Here is a 20,302-nt window from a genome sequence, read left to right as displayed (position 1 = left end):
TTTAGGGTTTGTGGTTTTTTAAGATTTTATTTATTTATTTGAGAGAGAGTGGGAGAGTGCACAAGCAGAGGGAGGAGCAGAGGAGACGGGGATGGGAGGGGGAAAGAATCCCAAGCAGACTCTGAGCTTAGCTTGGAGCCAGGTGAGGGGCTCGATTTCATGACCCAGAGATCATGACCTGAGCTGAAACCATGAGTGAGACACACAAGTGGCTGAGTCACCCAGATGCCCCTGACTGACTTATTTCTCTTAGCATAATACTTTCTAGCTCCTTCCACATTGTTGCAAATGGCAAGATTTCATTCTTTTTAAACATTTGATTTTTAAGTAATCTCTACACCCAGCGTGGGGCTTGAACTTACAACCCCCAGATCAAGAGTCTGCATGCTCTACTGACTGAACTAGCCAGGTGCCCCAATTTTTAGTTTTTTTTTTTTTTTTTTTAAAGGAACCTCCACACTGTTTTCCACAGTGTTTGCACCAATTTGCATTCCCACCAACAGTGTGAGAGGGTTCTCTTTTCTCCACATCCTTGCCAACACTTGCTATTTTTTGTCTTTTTGAGACTAGCCATTCTGATAGGTATGGGGTGATATCTCACTGTGGTTTTGATTTGCATTTCCCTGATGATTAGTGATGTTAAGTATCTTTTCATGTATCCATTGGTCATCTGTATGGAAGAAATTGTCTTTTCTTCACTGAATATGCTGAAGTCTTTTGCCTCAGGGGTGGGGAAAATTATCCCTAGACTAGAAGCTATTAGGTTCCACCTAATAAAGCTTAACGAGTAAGCCTTAATGGATCAAACTGTTTCTGAGTAAATTATTTGCATTCTAGAACAAAGCTTAAGAATATTTGCTAAAATACAAAAATATTGTATACAAACAAAAACACAAACCCAACAAAGTAAAATTCGCACTATTTGGCATCCAGTAAAAAAAAAAACTATGGTATGGAAAGAAGCAGAAAAATCTGACCCAGAGTGAGAAGAAAGATCAATTGAAAGTGGTCTAGAAACTATTCAGATAATAAAATTTGTAGGCAGGTACATTAACATGGTTATTATAAGTATTCCGTATGCTTAAGAAGTTAGAAGAAAAATCGAACATGAAAGATTTTTGAAAGACCCAGATTGTGGGACTCCTGGGTGGTGTAGTAGTTAAGCATCTGACTCTTGGTTTTGGCTCAGGTCATGATCTCAGGGCTGTGAGATTGAGCCCTATATCGGGCTCCACACCCAGTGTGGGGTCTGCCTGTGACACTCCCTTTCTTCTACTGCCCCTCCCCTGGTTCATACACACACACTCTCTCTCTCAAAAATAAATCAATCTTAAAAAAAAAAAAGAAAGACACAGATTAAATTTCTAGAGATGTAAACTAGAATGAAAAATACATCAGATGGGATTAATACCAGCTCAGTTGCTCTAAAAGATAAAATTAATGAACTTGAATACTTATCAGTAGACACTATGTAAAACAAAACACAGTAAGAAAAAAAGACTGGGGAGAAAAGGAACAAAGCATCGGTGAGCTGAGGAAAACTTCAAGTGGGTAATTGGAGTCCTGAAGGAAAGGGAAGGCAGAAAAAATATTTGAGAAAATAATGCCTGAGATTTTTCCAAACTTGATGACAACTATAATTTCACAGCTATAAGAGCTCAACAAACCCTAAGCACAAGAAACATGGGAAAAAACAACAACAACACTACATTCGGGAGCCTGAGTGCCTCAGTGGGTTAAGCCTCTGCCTTCAGCTCAGGTCATGATCTCAGGATCCTGGGATGAAGCCCCGCTAGCTTGCTCGCTCGCTCTCTGCTCAGCGGGGAGCCTGCTTCTCCCTCTCTCTCTGCCTGCTGCTCTGCCTACTTGTGATCTCTCTCTCTGTGTCAGATAAATAAATAAAATCTTAAAAAAAAAAACCAACAACCAAACAAACAAACAAAAACTATGTCAACTCACATCATACCCAAATAGCTTTAAAACTGGGACAGAGAGAAAATCTTTAAAGTAGCCACAGGAGTAATGGATATTACATACAGAGAAACAAAGGTAAGGATTATTGCTGATTTCTCATCAGAAACAATACAAGCTAGAGTGACAATCTTATAGTTCTGGGGACAAAAATTCTCAACCTAGAATCCCAACTCAGTACTCAGATTAGGCTGTGTTCTTCAGTGATTTCCTGTTTGAAGGTCTAGTTCCCCTGACATTGACTCTGAGATGGAGAGGATCATACAAGAAATTGACCGGGAAGTATTCTGAAGATCAACATCAGTAGAGGAGTGAAGAAAGCAGGACTATTGAAGATGCAGCCTCAGTAGAAGTCCCGGCTGACCATAGCAGGAGTTTTGAAAATGGATGTCCCTTCAGAAGTATCCCGAGTTGGGGTGAGGGGGCCAGACCTTTGTCCTCACAGGCTGATGATCATTGGTTGGATATGGATTGTGCCAGAAAGGGTTCATGATGTTGAGTGGGGCAGCATCCTTCGCCAGGGGCAATTTCCAGAGAGGGAGTCAGCTCAGAGCACTCAGACTTCAGCACCCAAGGCGGCTAAAGGAATGAGTATCTAAATTCTGGAGGGGGATTTGGATGGCTCGTGACATTTTCCATTACACTTCCAAAAACCAAGTGTAGAAAATCCAGTCTTCTTAGCATGGCTCACAGGGCCCTATGTAATCTTGAGTATGCCTACCCCCAACTTACCTCATGCCCTCTTCTCAGCTTGGAAGTCTCTCCCACCCTCTGGCCTGGCCCCTCTTGTCTGTTGCAAAACCTCTAATCCTTCAACTTACGGTGGAATTCACCTCCTCTGAGTGGTCTTGCTGACTCAGTGGTTCTTCCTCCCAGCATCGTGGTTAGGAGCGTGGACTGTGAAGCCAGAGTTCGAACCCCAGTTCTGCCACTTGCTAGCTGTGTAACCCAAGGCAAATTACTCAACCTTTCTGTACCTCAGTTTCCTCCTCTATAAAATGGGTGTAACATTAGTACTGCTGCACTCTAAGGTTGTTATGAGGATTAAATGAGTCAATAGGTGTAGAGTTAGAACAGTGTCTGGCAAGAATAAATGGTTGCCATTTGTCATTGCTAATGGAGGCCTTTATGCATTTGTGGAAGGCACAAAGGATGAGAGAGACAAAGTGTAAAGTACGTTCAGAGAATGTTGAGTAATTAAACTGGTCAAAAGGGTGGTAATAGCCTTTATATGGTATTATTACCATGTTGGGAAGAATTTTTAATGTCACAGTAAACTGTGCATTTTGGGCGCCTGGGTAGTTCCGTTGGTTAAGCATCTGCCTTCGGCTCAGGTCATGATCCCAGGGTCCTGGTATGGAGTCCTGCATCAGGCTCCCTGCTCAGTGGGCAGTCTGCATCCCCCTCTCCCTCTGCCCCTCCTCCCCACCTCACCCCTGCCTGTACTCTCTGCTTTCTCTCATGCTCTCTCAAATACATAAATAAAATCCTTTTTTAAAAAGAGTGCATCTTGGGATGCCTGGGTGGCTCACTTAGTTAGGCATCTGCCTTTGGCTCAGGTCATGATCTCCAGGTTCTGGGATCAAGCCCCATGTTTCCCTGCCTGCTCAGTGGGCAATCAGCCTGTCCCTCTGCCCCTCTCTCTGCTGCCCCTCCCCCTGCTCCTGTGCGCAAGCACGTGCTCTCTCTCGCTCTGAAATAAATAAATAAATAAATAAATAAATAAATAAAATCTTGTAAAAAATAAAAATAAAAAGAGTGCATCTTATTTGTAATCAGTAAGAAACAATAACAAAATTTGCCAATAGATGGAAAGAAGGGCCAAAGACAGGAACAGGTTGAACCAGGAGGAAAGGCCTATGTGCGGGGAGGTGAGTCCTAGGCAAGGGATGTGTGAGAAGAAATAGGGGACGGAGAGATGCCTGGGTGGCCCAGTCGTTAATCGTCAGTCTCGGCTCAGGACATGAACCTCAGGGTCTTGGGACAGAGCCCCACATTGGGCTCCCTGTACCGTGAGAAGCCTGCTTCTCCCTCTCCCACTCCCCTTGCTTGTGTTCCTTCTCTCGCTGTGTCTCTCTCTGTCAACTAAATAAAATCTTAAAAAACAAACAACAACAACAACAACAACAACAAAACTCTCCTTTCCCCAGGTGAGGGGAAAGGAGTTTAGAGGAAAGTAGTATGAGCACATGGAAGGTGCAGTGGGGCAATCATTTCAGGCTGATAGAGACAGGTAGAGTGACAGGGACATGCTGGGAGGGAAGAAGATAAGGGATGATGAAGACAGATGAGGTTTGTGGGGACAGGTAAGGAGGGATGGGGTCCTGCCGGAGTGAGAGGTGGCGGTCAAGTGAATGGTGAAACCAGCGAGGAGAACCGAAGAGCTGGAGTGGGACCATCTGAAGGAGAACCCTAAGGCTGCAGGAGTGGAGAGAGGAGCGGAGTGGAATGTGATGTCAGAGAAAGGGCGGTGATGTAAGAGCCGGGCGGTGGGGCGGTGATGTCAGGGTTGGTGCTGATGCTGGCGGCGCAGTGCATTGTGGGCAGCTCCCCGCTCCGCCGCTGCCTCCGCCGTCGCCCGAGGAGGATCGGGGCCGGGCCGGGCCGGGCGGGGATGATCCCAGGCGGGAGGCCGCCGCCGCCGCCGCCACCGCCGCCGGAGGGAGCGGGCAGCCCCGCGCCGCACTGAGCCGCCCCCGCCCCCGCCCCGCCCCGGCCCCGGGGGATGCGCCGCCCCGAGCCGCTGCCTCCGCCGCCGCAGCCGCAGCCGCAGCGGGCACAGAGCAGGTGAGGCGGGGCGGGGCCGGCGGCGGGCCGGCGGGGTCGGGGCGGGGGCTCCCCTGCGGGCTCCGCGGGCCTCGGGCCCGGCTCGCCTCCCAGCGCAGCCTTCCCCAGCTCCCCCTCCCTGGGCCGTGTCCGCCCGAGCCGGGACGCCCGCCGCTGGCCTACACAGCCTGGGCCGCATCCCGAGGCCTGGAACGGCTCCCTGCCCCCCGCCCCCCCAGCCCCAGCACACACACTCGCCCTCGCCAGCCAGCCCTCCACGGCCTCTGCCTCTCGCTTCTCACTGCTGCCCCGGTCCCCACGGCTTCACCCTGCTGTCACCCTGACAAGCCTTCCCAGCTGCCTCCATAACCTCTCTCCCTCGTCCTCACTCCCTCCGTCCCTGAGGCCAGTTGCCTTACCTACTTCCTCACCCCTTCAGCAGTGCCCAGAAGCCCCTCCCGGGGACCTGCTGCTCCCTCACCTGTCATCAGGATCGCTGCTCATCGCCTGCTTCTGTCTTACCCAACCCCCTCCACGGATCCTGTCACCACCCTCCCCATCCCTTCCCTTCGTCTCTGCCTCCTTCCTCATCTCTTCTCACCAGTTCCCACTACCCCTCACTGGGTTCCTTCACCTCTTCTTACCTGCGCTCCCAGATTCCCACAGACACCTGGCTCACACCTTGCATAGTTACACATCAACACCTCTATTCACACACCATGATGAGCTCCCTCCCTCGTTGTGTCTCCCTGTCTCCCCATCCCTGCCCCACAATAGGCCCCACACTGTCTGACAGATACTTATAAAAACCTCTTCCACAAGCCCCCTCCCATGGCACACCCATGCCTCCACATACTCAAAGGGTCCTGAGGAGGCAGTAATGGGGCAGCTAAGTTCCTTGTGGTCTGTCGTCCAGCCTAGTCTAAGCTGAGGGCAGTCCTCGGAGGCAGACAGTGAGGATGGTGGACTGGAAGAGGCCGGGAACCCCCATTTAGCCTTTGGCCGCCACCTCTTTTCCCACCCCACCTGTTCCTTCTTGGCTTGTCCATCTCGAAACTGGTTGCTACATCCCAAATTTCCACACCAACCTATAGAATCTACCATCACAGGACTGGAAGGCCCACGAGGGGTCACAAGCTGCTCCAGGCTCTCTCCCAATCGGTTCAGTTTCTTCTTCGGTCTCGTCCTCAACATGTTTCCACCTTTAGTTCAGAACCCCCCACCCTCTGCCTCTCCCTTTACCCTGCCATTGCCCTCACTGCCCTCTAGATTCCTCATGCCCCACATGCCACTTTGGCAGAAGGTGGGCAGCGGCCTATTTGATTGACATCCCCATGGTTCTGAATCTCTGAAGTTGGGTGGCTTGGAGAAAGAGTCAGCTGAGTCACTTGAAGAAGGATAGGACAAGAGCGACAGTGTCCCTTTGCATGAAGCTCTCTTCTCCACATGTCCCTCATGGCCCTCTATGACCTGTTGAAGGTGGTTTTTATGCCTTTACTACCCCATACTGCCCCCTGTATGAGGATGACTAGACACAGGAGCCTGGGGGAGTTATCCCCACCCCAGGGAAAGACAGGTTTATGGAGTTTTGGCTCCATCCATGCATACCTTGGTCACTATCTTCCTCCCCATCTCCATTCCACCCCACCTCGTCCCCAGCTAGAGCGACTGCTTTCCCACTGTGACTCTCCAGGGTCACTATGAGGGCAGAGTAGTGTGCTTATCCAAAGTGTAAGGGGAAGGGGGAAGAAAGAGAGGAAATGGACGAGGTTGACAGAAATCTCAATAAGCTGCCCGCTGTCTGTACACATGCATATCACAGACAGACACAACATGCATAAGCACCCATGGACAGATGGACAGGAGCAGACACAAAGACACACGGACACACAAAGACATACACATACTCACAGAAGGACACATGTGCAGATACACACACAGACACATACATGTGCACACACATTTGTTTCCCTGGATAACACTGTTGGGCTTTCCCAAGCCTCACACTCGGGACACTCTCTTTGACATCCAACTTCTACCTCTGCGGCCTTCTTGTTCTGGAGCAGACAGAAAGGTGGGATCAGAGCTCTCAGTGCACACCCACCGCGACCTGCTGCTCCTTGGCATTCCTCCGGCCTCTCACCCCTATCCCATACCCTGTTGTTCCCAAGACCACCCCCCCATCCACCCAGTTCAGCCTGTTTCTCTCTGTGGGAGTGGCTGCAGGTCTGTGGTCCCTCTGAAATCCATGTGCTGAGTCCATCACCTTTGTTCATCCCATGGATCGCATCTTTGCTTCTGAACCCCATGGCTGTCAGTGAGTTGGACTCACCCCTGAGAATGGTGTGTGCCTCACACAACAGCAGCCTCCTCACTTGGCACCATCCCCAAGGGGCTGCTGTGCAGCTCCTCTCCTTGATTATCCCACCCCCTCTGGTGGATGAGCAGGTCTGCATCACTCTGGGGCGGGGCGGCTCTCCCATGGGTCACCCCTCGGTCAGCAGGACTCCCTATTTTAGTAAGCTTCAGATGCTGAGCTCCATGGACATTTGGTGTCACCTCTGCATAGGAATGTGTGGGTGCAGGGGGGGCTCCCATCAAGTCACTCAGACGGATCCTTCTCAGCCCAAGTGTCCCCTACACAAGCATGGGTGGGGGGTAGCAAGTGTCCTCCACGTTAGCAACTCTCTCTTTGGGAAATGCTGTCCCCCCCAAGCATGCTCACACAGCATTTTCCTCTCCTTTTTTCAACACGTGTGTCCTGTTGCTGGGTTTCCCATCCCCAGTTCCTAGTTTGTGTCTCCCTTCCCGTGGATAGTATTTCTGTCTTCTCTTGTGACCTCCACCGGGGCGTTTACACAGTGCTTCCCCCAGTAACCCCTGGAGCATCTGCCCAGCGGGCCCGGGGAGGATGCCTGCCAGGAGAATGGCGCTCCCCTCCTCCGTATCTGCAGGAGGGTCCCGAGTCCTTTGCCTGCCCCACTCATGGCCCCTCCACCCCCCCCCCCCGGGTAGATGGCCCCCCCAGGGCAGGCCCTGCGGACACCCCTCCCTCCGGCTGGCGGATGCAGTGCCTAGCGGCTGCTCTTAAGGACGAAACCAACATGAGTGGGGGAGGGGAGCAGGCCGACATACTGCCGGCCAACTACGTGGTCAAGGATCGCTGGAAGGTGGTGAGTGACCCGGAGGGGCCAAGGGAGGGGTGGGGAGAGGAGGGGAGGAGAAGAGCAGAGAGGACCAGAGACCTGTTAAAACAGTTGCCCCCAACTCCTCTCCCCTAAGAGGGAGGTGCCCCCAAGTTCATCTGCATACTGCTTGAGGTCACTATTTTGGCGTACACTTGTGGACAATCGCTTTCTCCCAGCGCCCTCTCTCACCCCTTTCCCTGCTGGGTCACGTTGCTCGGGCCCAGCCTGGAACAACTCCTGGTTGGACGTCAGAGCAGGAGCTGCAGAGCTCTGTGGGGGAGGCGGGCGGGGTGGGGGAGGGGGCTCTTTCGTTGCCGGACCTTGGAGAAGGGCAGTGAGTGAGCTTGTGTCCCTCCGCTTCCGCAGAGGACGGAAAGGCCTGGCTTCGGGGAAAGAGGCCCTGCGGGCTGCTCCCACCGCAGCCGCACTCCATCTTCTCCTTCCACCCTCCTCCCTTCACTGGTTCCTGCGGCAGGTGCAAGACGCCGAGACTCCATGTCCCAGCGTGCCTTGCTCGTCCAGCCCAGGACTTCGGGCTGTTCGGCCTGCTGGGAGTTGTAGTCCGAGCCTCCTCGGGGTTCAGGCCTGGACGGGAGGGGGACCTGTGAGGGGTTGGGTGAAAGGCAGTGTCTGGGGAGTGGGACCTATGGTAAATCAATCCTTGTCCCCCTTTTCCTCCCGTCGCTTAAGAGCTCTCTGTTGTCCTCTTATTATTGTGGGGGCAGGATGGTGTAGGGCGGATTGAAGGGTGATGTTGTGTGAGCTTGTGGGGAGCCTGGAGGAGAGGAGGGAGAAGAGAGCAGGCCTACATTGAGGCTCTGTGTGGGGGTGTGTGGGAGTTGAGGGGGAGGCTCAGCTCACCTGGGCTGCAAGGTTGAGGAGAGAGTGGGACCTGGGTGCTAGCTGGTATCCATGGCAACAACCACCCCTCCAGCAGGTTCCCTAAAGGCCCAGGGATAGGGGCAAAGGTGGCAGTGTTGTCTGAGATGTCTCAGGGACTGGGAGAGGTGGTGGCACTTGGAGGGCCAGAGAGCTGAGGGTAGGAGCCATTTAAGTCCCAGAGAGGACTTCCTGAGAGGAAGAGTGACAGGACAGAAATTGGGAAGGAGGAGCCAGGGCAGTGATCAAGGGAATGAGGGTCTGGCAAAATGAGGAGTGTTCCTTCAAAAACACTCTGGGTCCCCTGACATGAGAGCTTAGTTTCTGACAGATTGGAGGCAGAAGGACATTTGCCCTGAAAAGGTGAGAAAGAGATAGTGTTCACACCATACTGAGTTTGGATTAGAACTTTTCACTGCTTTTTGAGGGAGGGGGTGAGAGATGAGTAGGGAGAGAAATGGCGGTGGGGGAGGGGTTGTTGGGGGAAGGGGAAAGTGTTTAATCTCTGCCAGGCTGACATCTCTTAACCATCACTCCCTCCCTGGCTCCTGGAGAAATAGAGAGGGTGGGGTACCAGATGCCTCCCGTCAGCCATCTCCCTGTGAGGGGCGGGGGACAGAGACAGGAGGCAGAGCTCAGGAATGGAAGAGAAAATGAGCCGGCCAGGATGAAGAGGGGGTGGTGGCACTAGGTGGAGTATTTACACATAAGAACATTTGACCCTTCTTGAGGGGTGCTTCTCAGAATCAGAATAGCAGACACCACCACCACTAAAAAAAACAGCATTCGTTTTGAGCACTTATTGTTTCCAGACACTGTGCAAAGTGCCTTACCTGCATTATTTCACCAAACAATGGAATAGATATTATTACCCCCTTTTCACAGGTGTGGAAACAGCTACAGAGACTGACTCACCTCCCACGTTCTCAGGACGCCTGGGTGGAACCAGGTCTATCTGACGGCCAGGTCACCGGCCACTAAGCGGTACTGCTTCCCAAGCATTAGCCCACCCAAGAATCAAGAGCACAGAGATGAAGGAGTCTTTTTGACCAGTTCTAGAATAACTTTTTCATTTTACAGAGGAGGAAACGTGGAGGAAAAAACTTAAGAAACTCACTCCAGGTGACCCAGAGCTGGGCCAAGAAACCGGTTTTCCCTTTTCCTAAGTGAATGATGGTCTTATTGTATCATATTTGCCCTTCAGTAGCCCTCCTTTGACAGGGGAGGAGATCCTGAAAAAAATTAGGAGGGAAGGAATAGGGTCTGACAAAAAGAGGTTGAGAGAACATTCTGGTTACCTGACTTGGACAGGGCTGCATTATGACTTTCATGGGCCCTGGGCGCTTTTGCCTTCATGGATCCCTTTCTCTCTAATAAAGTACTAAAAGCTATATTTTATGACTGCATTGGTATAAAGAGGAATGAATTAACATTACATATTAAAATGTTTTGACCCAAGAGGTCATTTGTTTTCCTTGTGATTTAAAAATATTGAAACATTTTTATGGCCCCCTAAAAGTATTATGGGCCACTGTGCCTGCTATGCCCGATGGGTGAGTGGCGTCTGTAGGGCCTGGGGAGGAGGGGTGTTAGGTGAGTGGGTGGGTGCAGACCCCCAGCTTGTTGCCTCAGGGAGGTTCGGTAATGGGTGTGGCAGGGTATGGAGGGGGTTAGGGGAGAAGAAACAGCTTCTGTTTGGAAGTGAAGATGGCAGAGAAATACCATTGGCCACCCTCAGAAATTGGGGAGCTGGTATTGGAAATATCTTGGTGCCCTGAGCCCTCCTTACCACCTCTTAGGAGGGTTTTGGAGCTTTGCAGATTCGGGCTTGAATCTCAGCACTCACACCTTTAAGCCCTGTGCTGTCACCAGTTGCTGTGAGATCATGGTTAAGAGTGTGGGCTCTGAATCAGAGTGCCTGGGTTTAAGGGAAGCTTGGCGTTGCTGCTTACTAGCAAGTGTGACCTGGGGCAGAGTACTTAATTCCCTGCGCCTTAGTTTTCCTTCTGTGCAAAATGGTGACTCTTATGACCTTCCGCACTTGTGTTGTCAGGAACCTTAGGGGACGAGCTGAGATGATGTCTGTGTGTCTGGAGCACAGAACCCAAGATGGGGCTTTTGTTCTCTCCCTCGCCCCCTTTCTTTTATGCTGGCACACAACAAACCATAAAGGATTCTAGAAGATACTAGACTCTCCCCTGAGTTTAAAGTCCCCCAGAGGGAGACATGCCGCTTCTTCCCTTGAGTCTGCTTCTATCCCCTCCGGATTCTGAAATTCTAGGAGGGGCGGCTGGGTGGCTCTGTTGGTTAAGTGTCTGCCTTTGGCTTAGGTCATGATCCTAGGGCCCTGGCATCATGCCCACCCCCCCCCAAATCAGGCTCCCTGCTCAGTGGGGGGCCTGCTTCTACCTCTCCAGCTCCCCCAGCTTGTGCTCTTTCCTTCTTTCTCTGTCAAATAAATAAATAAATAAATAAGTCTTTAAAATGTTTTTTTTTAAATGAAATTCTTCTAGGAGTCTGACTTAACTTTTGTCTGAAGTACAGAGAGACTCTGGTTTCACACTGTCTTTCCTCCTTTCTCTTTCCCTGTCTCCTTCCTGGGCACAAGAGCCTTCAGGACGCAGCCAGAGGTGCTCTTCTGTCTAAATCTTCCTTTCATCCTCTGTCTCTTGCTGGAGTGGAGTCAGCTGTCACCCGCTGGGAGCTCCCAGCCCTGGGCTCTGGCTTGCCCCCTTCCCCCCTCCATCCTCATGCTTCAGCCACCATTAAACATTTAATGGGACCTGAGTGCTGATGAAGTGCTAAGGGGCGGGCTTAGAGATGCATGGGGCTCAGAGTCCCTTTACAGGCTGGCTGGTCAGAGCAGCCTCCGCCCAATCGCCAGCACGCCCAGCTGTGCTGGTGAGTTAACAAGCCAACGGGAGGCGAGTGAGCCTTCTGGAAGATGTTCAGCGAGGGCAGGCCACCTGTGAGGTGAGCCGTACATCTTTTTTAACCAACTGAGTCCCGGCTTAGAACTCAGCATCTTTTCCTTGTCCCTCATCATTGCCAGCAGCACACTCGCTCTCCAGGAACCCCGGCGCCTCTGACTTGAAATGATTTTAATCCCTCCCCATCACTCAGCTTTGCTCATCTCCCCTGGCTGGCTCTTTCTCCAACTCAGTTCTCCCCTCTGCCTTTTCTCACTGCCTGCCCTGGGACGCTGGAGGAGGAGGGCCTAGAGGGTCAGGTCTGTACTGCCTCGCCCCCTGGGGGGGAATAGACGGACTCTCCAAACCTGCATTCCCACCAGGGTCCCCGCACGCGCCCCTGGCCCCTGGCCCCCAGAGGAGGCTCACCCTGGTTTGGGGCATCTGACTAGGGGTCTAGGAAGTGCCGTGAGCTTCAGCAGCAGGCATGGGCAGTGAATACCCTTTGGTGAGAGTCCTCCCCAAATACCCCCTCCCCCCATCACTCTCTCCCTTTAATAACACCTGTCAGGAGACTGCCCACCTGAGGAAGGGCCCCCTTCTCTGGAAGATCCACTTTGAAGCTGGGAGGTTCTGGAAATTCATTTTCCTTCTGGATGGTGGTGGTTTAATCTAGTCGAGGAGTAGGGGAACGGTGATATTTCTTGTCCTTCCAGAGAAGAAAAGTTTCACGATGGCCCATGATCTCTTTAGAACCCTACAAGGCTCGTCTCCATATCTGTATGGAGTCAGAGGTCTCATACCCTCTCCCACCTCCCACTCTGACATCTAGCGCTGTGTGTGTGTGTGTGTGTGTGTGTATGTGTGTGTGTGTGTGTACGCGCACACACGCATGCACGCCCATGGGCTGAGCTGTCTCTGGCACTAGGAAAGGAGGTGGGGGCCCTGGCGGGTGGGGCAAGGAAGACAGACACAGGGTCCTCCTCTTCAAGGGTAGCCATACCCCCACCACGGAAGGGCTAGCAATGGATGGGACGCAGAGCCGCTGAGCCTGATCCCTGTGTTTCCTATCCTCTTCTTCCATCTACGTAGCTGAAAAAGATTGGAGGCGGGGGCTTTGGTGAGATCTACGAGGCCATGGACCTGCTGACCAGGGAGAATGTGGCCCTCAAGGTGGAGTCAGCCCAGCAGCCCAAGCAGGTTCTCAAGATGGAGGTAGCTGTGCTCAAAAAGCTGCAAGGTGCGGGTCAAGGGCAGGAGGATGGGCAGAGAGGTGAAGGTTGGGATCTGGGGTCTGGGGCTGAGGGAGAGCTGATGGGGGATGCTGAGACAGGGCGGAGTCTAAGGGCGGTGGTGGGGAGAGGGGCAGGCTGAGGGAGTGGGAGAAGTCATGGGACTAGGAATCAAGAACTCACTGGAGACCCCTGAGGACTGGAAGGGAGGAAGAAGGGGTGGGAGTTGGGAGACCCCTGTCTGTGCCCCCCAGGGAAAAGCCACGTGTGCAGGTTCATTGGCTGTGGCCGGAATGAGAAGTTTAATTACGTAGTGATGCAGCTCCAGGTGAGTCCCCTTGGGGTCCTCCCTCTTGTCCCACCAAAGCTTGGGTTGTGACCATGGGTGTGGGGAGTGGGCACAAATCTCTGGGGATGAGGCTGGGAGGAATGTCAAGTGGTGCCGCGGGGAAGGGGGCAGGGCAGCCGAGCCTAGCCAGCCCCGGCCGCCACCCCCAGGGCCGGAACCTGGCCGACCTGCGCCGCAGCCAGCCTCGAGGCACCTTCACGCTGAGCACCACGCTGCGGCTGGGCAAGCAGATCTTGGAGTCCATTGAGGCCATCCACTCCGTGGGCTTCCTGCATCGGGACATCAAGCCGGTGAGGGTTGCCCTCCCTGGCCCTTCCTCCAAAGTGCACCCCCACCACTTCTCCCTCTCCAGGTCCCATGGTTTCTCCTCCAGAGCTGTGGTTGGGGCAGGAATAGCCTCTTCTACCTGTCCCTTCCTCCTGCTCTCTGCCCCAAGCCCACCTCCTCCTCTCCCCTGCCTGCCAAGAGCACACACCCCTGCCTACCCCTGGCCCACTTCTCTCCTCTATTCTTCCCTTCTCCCTTACCCCTGCCCTGAGTAGTCCTTGAACTTTGAAAGGTGCTGGGGCTGGGGAAGCATAGAGGAATCTAGGACGAAAGGGACCGAGGGGCTGGGCTTGGTAAGGAATTCCCAGAAGCTGATTGTGTCTTGGATCCCGGTGTTGGAAGAATCTCCAATTCAAATAAGGACTGACAACTGAGGTCCAGAAAGATTGGCTGAATGGCCCAAGGTCACACAGCAAGAACAAGGCAGGTCTGCTGCTGCCTCAGAGCAGGACAGGGTCACTAAGCCACTCAGCCCTGCTGGGGCATCCCAAGGATTGAGGACTGGATGCATACCTCGGTTCAACCCCCAGCTGGGTCATCACCTGCTGTGTGATCTTGGAGAAGCCCCATAATCTCTTTGACCTTGGGAATGCTCAGCTCTCAGATAAGGGGGATCCCACCTGTCTCTCAGATGGGATGTGATGACCTGCGGTCCAAGGTGGTGTTTACACTTAACCATGGTTCTTGGCGCCCCTTGAGGTGGGCCGGGTGGGTTTGGAGCCCCACGGTCACAGCTACTGTCTTCCCCAGTCAAACTTTGCCATGGGCAGGCTGCCCTCCACCTACAGAAAGTGCTACATGTTGGACTTTGGGCTGGCGCGGCAGTACACCAACACCACGGGGGACGTCCGGCCCGTGAGTATCGCCGCTCGTGGGGACCCCCGGCCGCCCCGCCTGGCTCCCCGACCTGAGCACCCTTCGCCAATTCTTCCTGCAGCTGCCTAAGCGGGCCTGGCCTGGGATTCAGTAGGAGCAGCACCTAGCTCGGTCTACACTCAGCCCGTCCCCCCCCCCCACCGCTCCTGGAGCTCTTGTAGTTGCATTAGCCTCACCCCGTGATCCGCACCCTGTGATCTGGCTGCCCACCTGGGTCAGGGACGGACACAGGGGCAGTGAGCAGAGTCAGGAGGTGGGGGTAGCACTGGGGTTGGTGTGTCAGTCTTGGGGGTGGAGGGAGGCAGTCCCGGTTAAAGTAGGCAGAGTTAGGCTCAGTAAGCAGGATGGAGATGCGGCCAAAGTCAGGGGCGGCGGGTGAGGGCCCTGCTGTGTGTTCTCCCTTTTGCAGCCCCGGAATGTGGCCGGGTTTCGAGGGACTGTTCGTTATGCCTCAGTCAATGCCCACAAGAACCGGGTGAGTGGCAGAGCTGGGCCTGAGGAGGTGGGGGCAGTGCGGCCCAGGTCAGGGGCAGAGTGTGCAGCTCAGGAAGAGGGACGGACGGGCAGCCATCGAGGTGGGGACAGAAGTATGGGGCAGGGGCTGGGAGCTGCCACACCAGAGACCACTGCTGGAAGAAGGCTCCGCTGCTATCTCCCTGTGACTTCACCTTCGTCCTTGTTTTTGGAGATTCCCTCCTCTCTGCTCACACCATCCACGTAGGGGGAAGAAGCATGGATGGAAGTTTTGATGTTGGGAGTCTGTGTGTCTTGGAAGGTCAGGGAGAAAGCCATGGTTTCAGGGAGACCTCAGCTCTGCTCACGGGAATTTGGGTGTCCGACCTCCCTGAGGCTAGACCCCCTCAGGAAGGGTCAGTCCCAGGGAAAGACCCGAGAGCTGTGGGTGACTCCCCTCACCGCCCCCCCACCCCCCCAGGAGATGGGCCGCCATGATGACCTGTGGTCCCTTTTCTACATGCTGGTGGAGTTTGCAGTGGGCCAGTTGCCCTGGAGGAAGATCAAGGACAAGGTAAGCCCTGTGGGGCTGGGTCTGAGGAGGTGGAGGGGGCGTGGGGGCACAGGGGCTCCGTCACCCTGTGCCCTCTTGCCTCCAGGAGCAGGTAGGGATGATCAAGGAGAAGTATGAGCACCGAATGCTGCTGAAGCACATGCCCTCCGAGTTCCACCTCTTCCTGGACCACATCGCCAGCCTCGACTACTTCACCAAGCCTGATTACCAGGTGGGAGCCTGCCACCTGGCCCCCGCATCCCTGGACGTCTCCATGGGGGCGACCGTCCCCGGCGGCACCCACACTGCCGGGACCCCACTCCCCTGCTGGCTGAGCCCTGGGCATCTTCCCCGGTCTTCCAACTGCATGACACTGTACTGTGCTCTTGTAAACGGTATTCATAGCTACGAGTTATCAACAGCTGACCCTCTTCTCGGTACTTTTCATGCATTAACTCATTTAAACTTCAAAACAAGCTTTTGGTGATAATGTGTGTTCCTTATGTGATTATTCTAACACTCAACAATTAATGAAGCCAAATGCTTTCAAATATTTCACACCAGAATTCTGCGTTGCCCCCATTTCACAGATGAGGAAACTAAGACCGGATAGCATGGCAGGGTGCAGGGCTGGGCCCAGGCACATCTCCTGACTCCCAAATCCAGAGCTTTTTCCAAGGTGCCACTATCACACCCCTAGGGGACTCACTTAAATCCTGACAGGAGAGGGGGGAATGCATTAGCAGTGTGCTGCCCAGGACCCACAATGTGCCAGGCACAAGTCTCCACACCCAGGAGCACAGCGACAGGCACACAGGGGGCCCTCAGTGAAGTGGGTCCTGCCAGCAGAGAGATCCTGCCCTGCATTCTGAAGAGAGCTAAGTCAGAGCTGGAATGGTCTGCGGGCCTCTGATGGGCTACGGGTGTCCACCACATCCTGAGCCTGGAGCCCTGGTGGTTGGCACAGATGCCTCACGTGAGTGATAGAAGGCTCTGCCCCCCAGTTCTCCCCTGGGGTTCCCCAGACCAGACAGCTGCAAGCAAGTGAGCATACAGTGTGCTATGCTGGGAACAGAGAGCGGCGGATCCGGGAGTGTGTGGGCGGGGGAATCAGGGAAGGCTTCGAAGAGGAGAGGACCGGTGGGTTAGGCTGTGCCGCTAGAGGCAGCAGTCTGTGCGGAGTGTGACCCCAGGTGGTGGCTTTGGGAAACTACCAGAGCTCCGGGGCTCCGGAGATGGTGGGAATGGCAGAGCAGTCTGAGTGGGGATGGTAAGCAGGGGACGGATCCCAGAGGGTTTGGCGTCCAGCCAGTGGGGCTCAAACCAAGATGGTGATTTGCATGCTGATTTGCATATCATGTGCATGTTTTCATTTAAAATCAATGTGCCCTTCTCCTTCCAGTGCCCCCTCTCAGCCCATCCCTGTCCTGGAAGGTCCCTCTCTTCCCCCTGCAATCCCAGCAACTGCACCCTCCTCCTGGCTAGCCCCAGGGTCACCTCTCTGTCCTCCCACCACCCCCACCCCTGCAGTTGATCATGTCGGTGTTTGAGAATAGCATGAAGGAACGGGGCATCGCTGAGAATGAGGCCTTTGACTGGGAGAAGGCGGGCACCGATGCCCTCCTGTCCACGAGCACCTCCACTCCACCCCAGCAGAACACCCGGCAGACGGCAGCCATGTTTGGGTGAGTCTCGGGAGGGATGATGGGCCAGCGGGGGGCCAGGACTGTCACCCAGAGAGTCAGCCCTCTCCTCCTCTTCCTACGTGGACACACCTGACTGTCTTTCCTATTCTTGGTGCTCAACGGTGGGGTTCTCAAGCTCCAGGCAGTTCTACCACTTCTCTGCCTTCAATGGGGGGACACAGCAGGCATTCTCCTTTGGAGTTTTTGACCTTACTAGGGAGTTGGAAGCCCTGAGGGAAATTACCTGAGCCCCACACTTTGTTTCTGTTGTTCACACACATTCCTTTAGGCAGCATGTCCTGAGCCTGTGTCCAGGGCTGGTGGGGCTCAGAGAAAAGACTTGTAGCCCCTGCCCTCAGAGTGCTCTTGGGTCTGGGGTATTTGTCATGGACCGGTCCATGACATCCGCGCCGGGTGACCAGCACAAAGACAGAGGCACCCGGGGAGGGGCCAGCGTGAGGCGGGGGCCCCTCACCCCGCCCCGGGGAGGAGCCAGGGAGACAGGGGCAGGGGCTCCGGAAAAGAGACTCCGAAGGGCCTGGTGGCACATCATGGTGCCTCCTTCTGCAAAGATACCGCTCGAGGAGTTCCCAAGTGATTCTTCTCTTTAGACCCCTTCCTGTTCTAAAAGAGGCCAGCCAGTGAACCGCACTGGAAATCTGGTGGGGCCGGGAAACTAACAGTCTCCTAAAGTGATAGGGTGACATCGTGGCCACGCTGGGCGGCCACATCTCCCTGCGGCCCTGTGCTAGCCTGAGGACGGCCATGGGGCAGGCTTGGTGAACCGGGGATGGTGAGGGGCCCACAGACGCCCCCACTCCTGCCGAGGCCTCTCCTGTGCCTGCTCCCTGGGGTGGCAGTGACCTGCGGGGCCTGCGCTGGGAGGAGAGAGCACCCCTGCCAGCCCCGGCCCCTCCCGGCCTCTCCAGGGTGGTCAACGTGACGCCAGTGCCTGGGGACCTACTCCGGGAGAACACTGAGGACGTGCTGCAGGGCGAACACCTGAGCGACCAGGAGAACGCACCTCCAATCTTGCCTGGCCGACCCTCTGAGGGGCTAGGTCCCAGCCCCCACCTGGCCCCCCACCCTGGGGGTCCTGAGGCTGAAGTCTGGGAGGAGACGGATGTCAACCGGAACAAACTCCGGATCAACATCGGCAAAGTAACTGCAGCCAGAGAGAAGGACGTGGGTGGCCTTCCCCCGCTCCCACCCTGGTTCCCAGCCCACGGCCCCCTTCCCGTTCCTCCTGTGTGCCCTCTCCCCAGCTATCCGCCCTCGGGCCCTGCCTCCATGGCCTGGCCCCATGTCAGGATCACCAGCGTCGACCTCCCTCTGTCTCCTTCACCCTGGGAAAAGCACTTGGCCCACAGCCACCCTGTCGGCCCCCGTTCATGGGACTCCCCTCTCCTGCAGACCCCTTGTGTGGTGGAAGAGGAGCAGAGCCGAGGTGTGGGGGTCCCTAGCTCCCCGGTGCGTGCCCCTCCAGATTCACCGACAACCCCAGTCCGTTCTCTTCGCTACCGGAGGGTCAACAGCCCTGAGTCTGAGAGGCTTTCCACAGCCGACGGGCGGGTGGAACTGCATGAGAGAAGGTAGGTCTGGGGCTGGGCGCACGGCCAGGGGTCCCCTCCCTGGTCCCTTCAGCCTTCACATGGCTGCTCTGAAGGAAAGAGCAGATGCAGCGTGGAGGTGGGCAGGGACCCTGGGAGTGTTAAGGGAGTTGTCCTTGGGCCTGGGGTCGACCTTGGTTGGTCAGTGACAAGGCCTGGAGAGGCGGTTGGGGGTACCGAGGTTCCAGCTCATGTCGCGAAGGGATGGAGGGGGGAGGCGGGTTGTTAAAGGGGTAGGCTGGGTCCCCGAGCCCAGGAGGAGGCAAGGGGTGAGCCGGTAGGTGGGTGTGCTTCTAGAATCTCTCCTTACAGACTAATTACAGATGCCTCTGAGCAGCTGACTAGGCTTTCTTCAGCTTTGGGGGAGGGGCCTGGGAGGAGAGACCAGGAAATGCTCCGCTCCAAGAGGGGGTGGATCAAGTTTTGGGGGTCGGGGTGCAGGGATCTGAATGTCACGGGGTCACCTGGTTGGTGGGACAGAGAGTTTAGAGCCAAAATGTGAGGGGGGCCCATGGCCATCAGAGACCAGAGTCAGAACCTCCCTGAGGCCTCTGAGAGATGCCTCCACCCTCGTGTGGCTCTGAGTGGACCTTCACCACACAGCAGGGCTGCGGTCTTCTCTGCACCAGAAAAGGGGCCTTTCCCCAGGGCCCAGCTCAGGAGGCTGGGTTGCTTCTTCCCATCCATGCCACGTGCCTCCTCTTCCCCACCCACGGCCCCTCCTCTGGATTCTGCTCTAAACTGCACCCTGACTCTGCGGTGGGACACGGTGCCCTTTGCAGTGTGGCAGTGTTCAAGACAGAGGAGGCCTGTGCCAGTCCCTGCTGCAACCCCAGGACAGGGGGACACGGGCCCAGTGCCCAGGTTGCCAACAGCCCTCACACTCACAGTCACACTCACACGGGTTGGCCTCCCTGGGACTGAAGACCATGTCTGCATCCATGGTAGCCCAGCCCAGAGGGTCGAGGAAACAAGGAGAGCCAAGGAAGAGCAGTGTGGAGGGGGTGTCAGTGGAGAAGAGAGGTGGGAAGGCCCCAAACAGACAGTCCTGAAGAGCAGACTGGCTTGACCCGGTGTGAACCCTTGTTTCAGGGCTAATGGGAAGAGGAGACTGCTGAAGAGACACTTTCTAGAAGGGAAGGTTCAGGATCTTGTAGGGCAGATCAGAGGGTTTGGGTAGGTTCTGGGGCTCTTGGGAGCAGGAAAAAGTATGAAGCCGCTGGGATTGGATGCCCACCTTCCCCCTTTCCTTCACTTCCCTTTCCCCCATCTTCAGCCCCTCTCTTCCTTGGGCGCCCTCTCTCCTTATGTCCATCAAAACAAACCATACGCTCAGGAAAGGAAGCCACATCAGCCATTTTCATGGCAGGCCCTGAATCTCCTCCCTCAGGGATGTGTGTATTTTAAGCCTTATTAAATCAGTAACAATCTCATGGAGCGGAAGGAGGTAAGTCCCACAGACCAGGGCGGAAGGACGTTGAGAAAGCCCCACAGTGGCTCCAAG

General features: G+C 54.9%; 1 protein-coding gene across 1 annotated transcript in view; it reads left to right on the top strand.

Moving 5' to 3' along the window:
- The first annotated feature begins 7,802 nt into the window (after nt 1-7,802).
- The window catches only part of LOC111147802 (tau tubulin kinase 1), a 40,337-nt gene continuing 27,837 nt past the window's right edge, over nt 7,803-20,302 (top strand). Inside the window, 11 exon segments of the mRNA XM_022504044.1 lie at nt 7,803-7,910; nt 12,806-12,953; nt 13,200-13,273; nt 13,444-13,584; nt 14,372-14,476; nt 14,907-14,972; nt 15,432-15,524; nt 15,610-15,735; nt 17,034-17,188; nt 18,118-18,349; nt 18,602-18,780. Of these exon segments, the coding sequence (XP_022359752.1) occupies nt 7,803-7,910; nt 12,806-12,953; nt 13,200-13,273; nt 13,444-13,584; nt 14,372-14,476; nt 14,907-14,972; nt 15,432-15,524; nt 15,610-15,735; nt 17,034-17,188; nt 18,118-18,349; nt 18,602-18,780 (1,427 nt within the window).

This window comes from Enhydra lutris, unplaced genomic scaffold (genome assembly GCF_002288905.1).
Source record: "Enhydra lutris kenyoni isolate GAN:26980312 unplaced genomic scaffold, ASM228890v2 scaffoldscaffold17, whole genome shotgun sequence".
Lineage (NCBI taxonomy): Eukaryota > Metazoa > Chordata > Mammalia > Carnivora > Mustelidae > Enhydra > Enhydra lutris.
The sequence above is the reverse complement of the archived record's forward strand: the minus strand, read 5'-3'. Positions and strand labels throughout refer to the sequence as shown.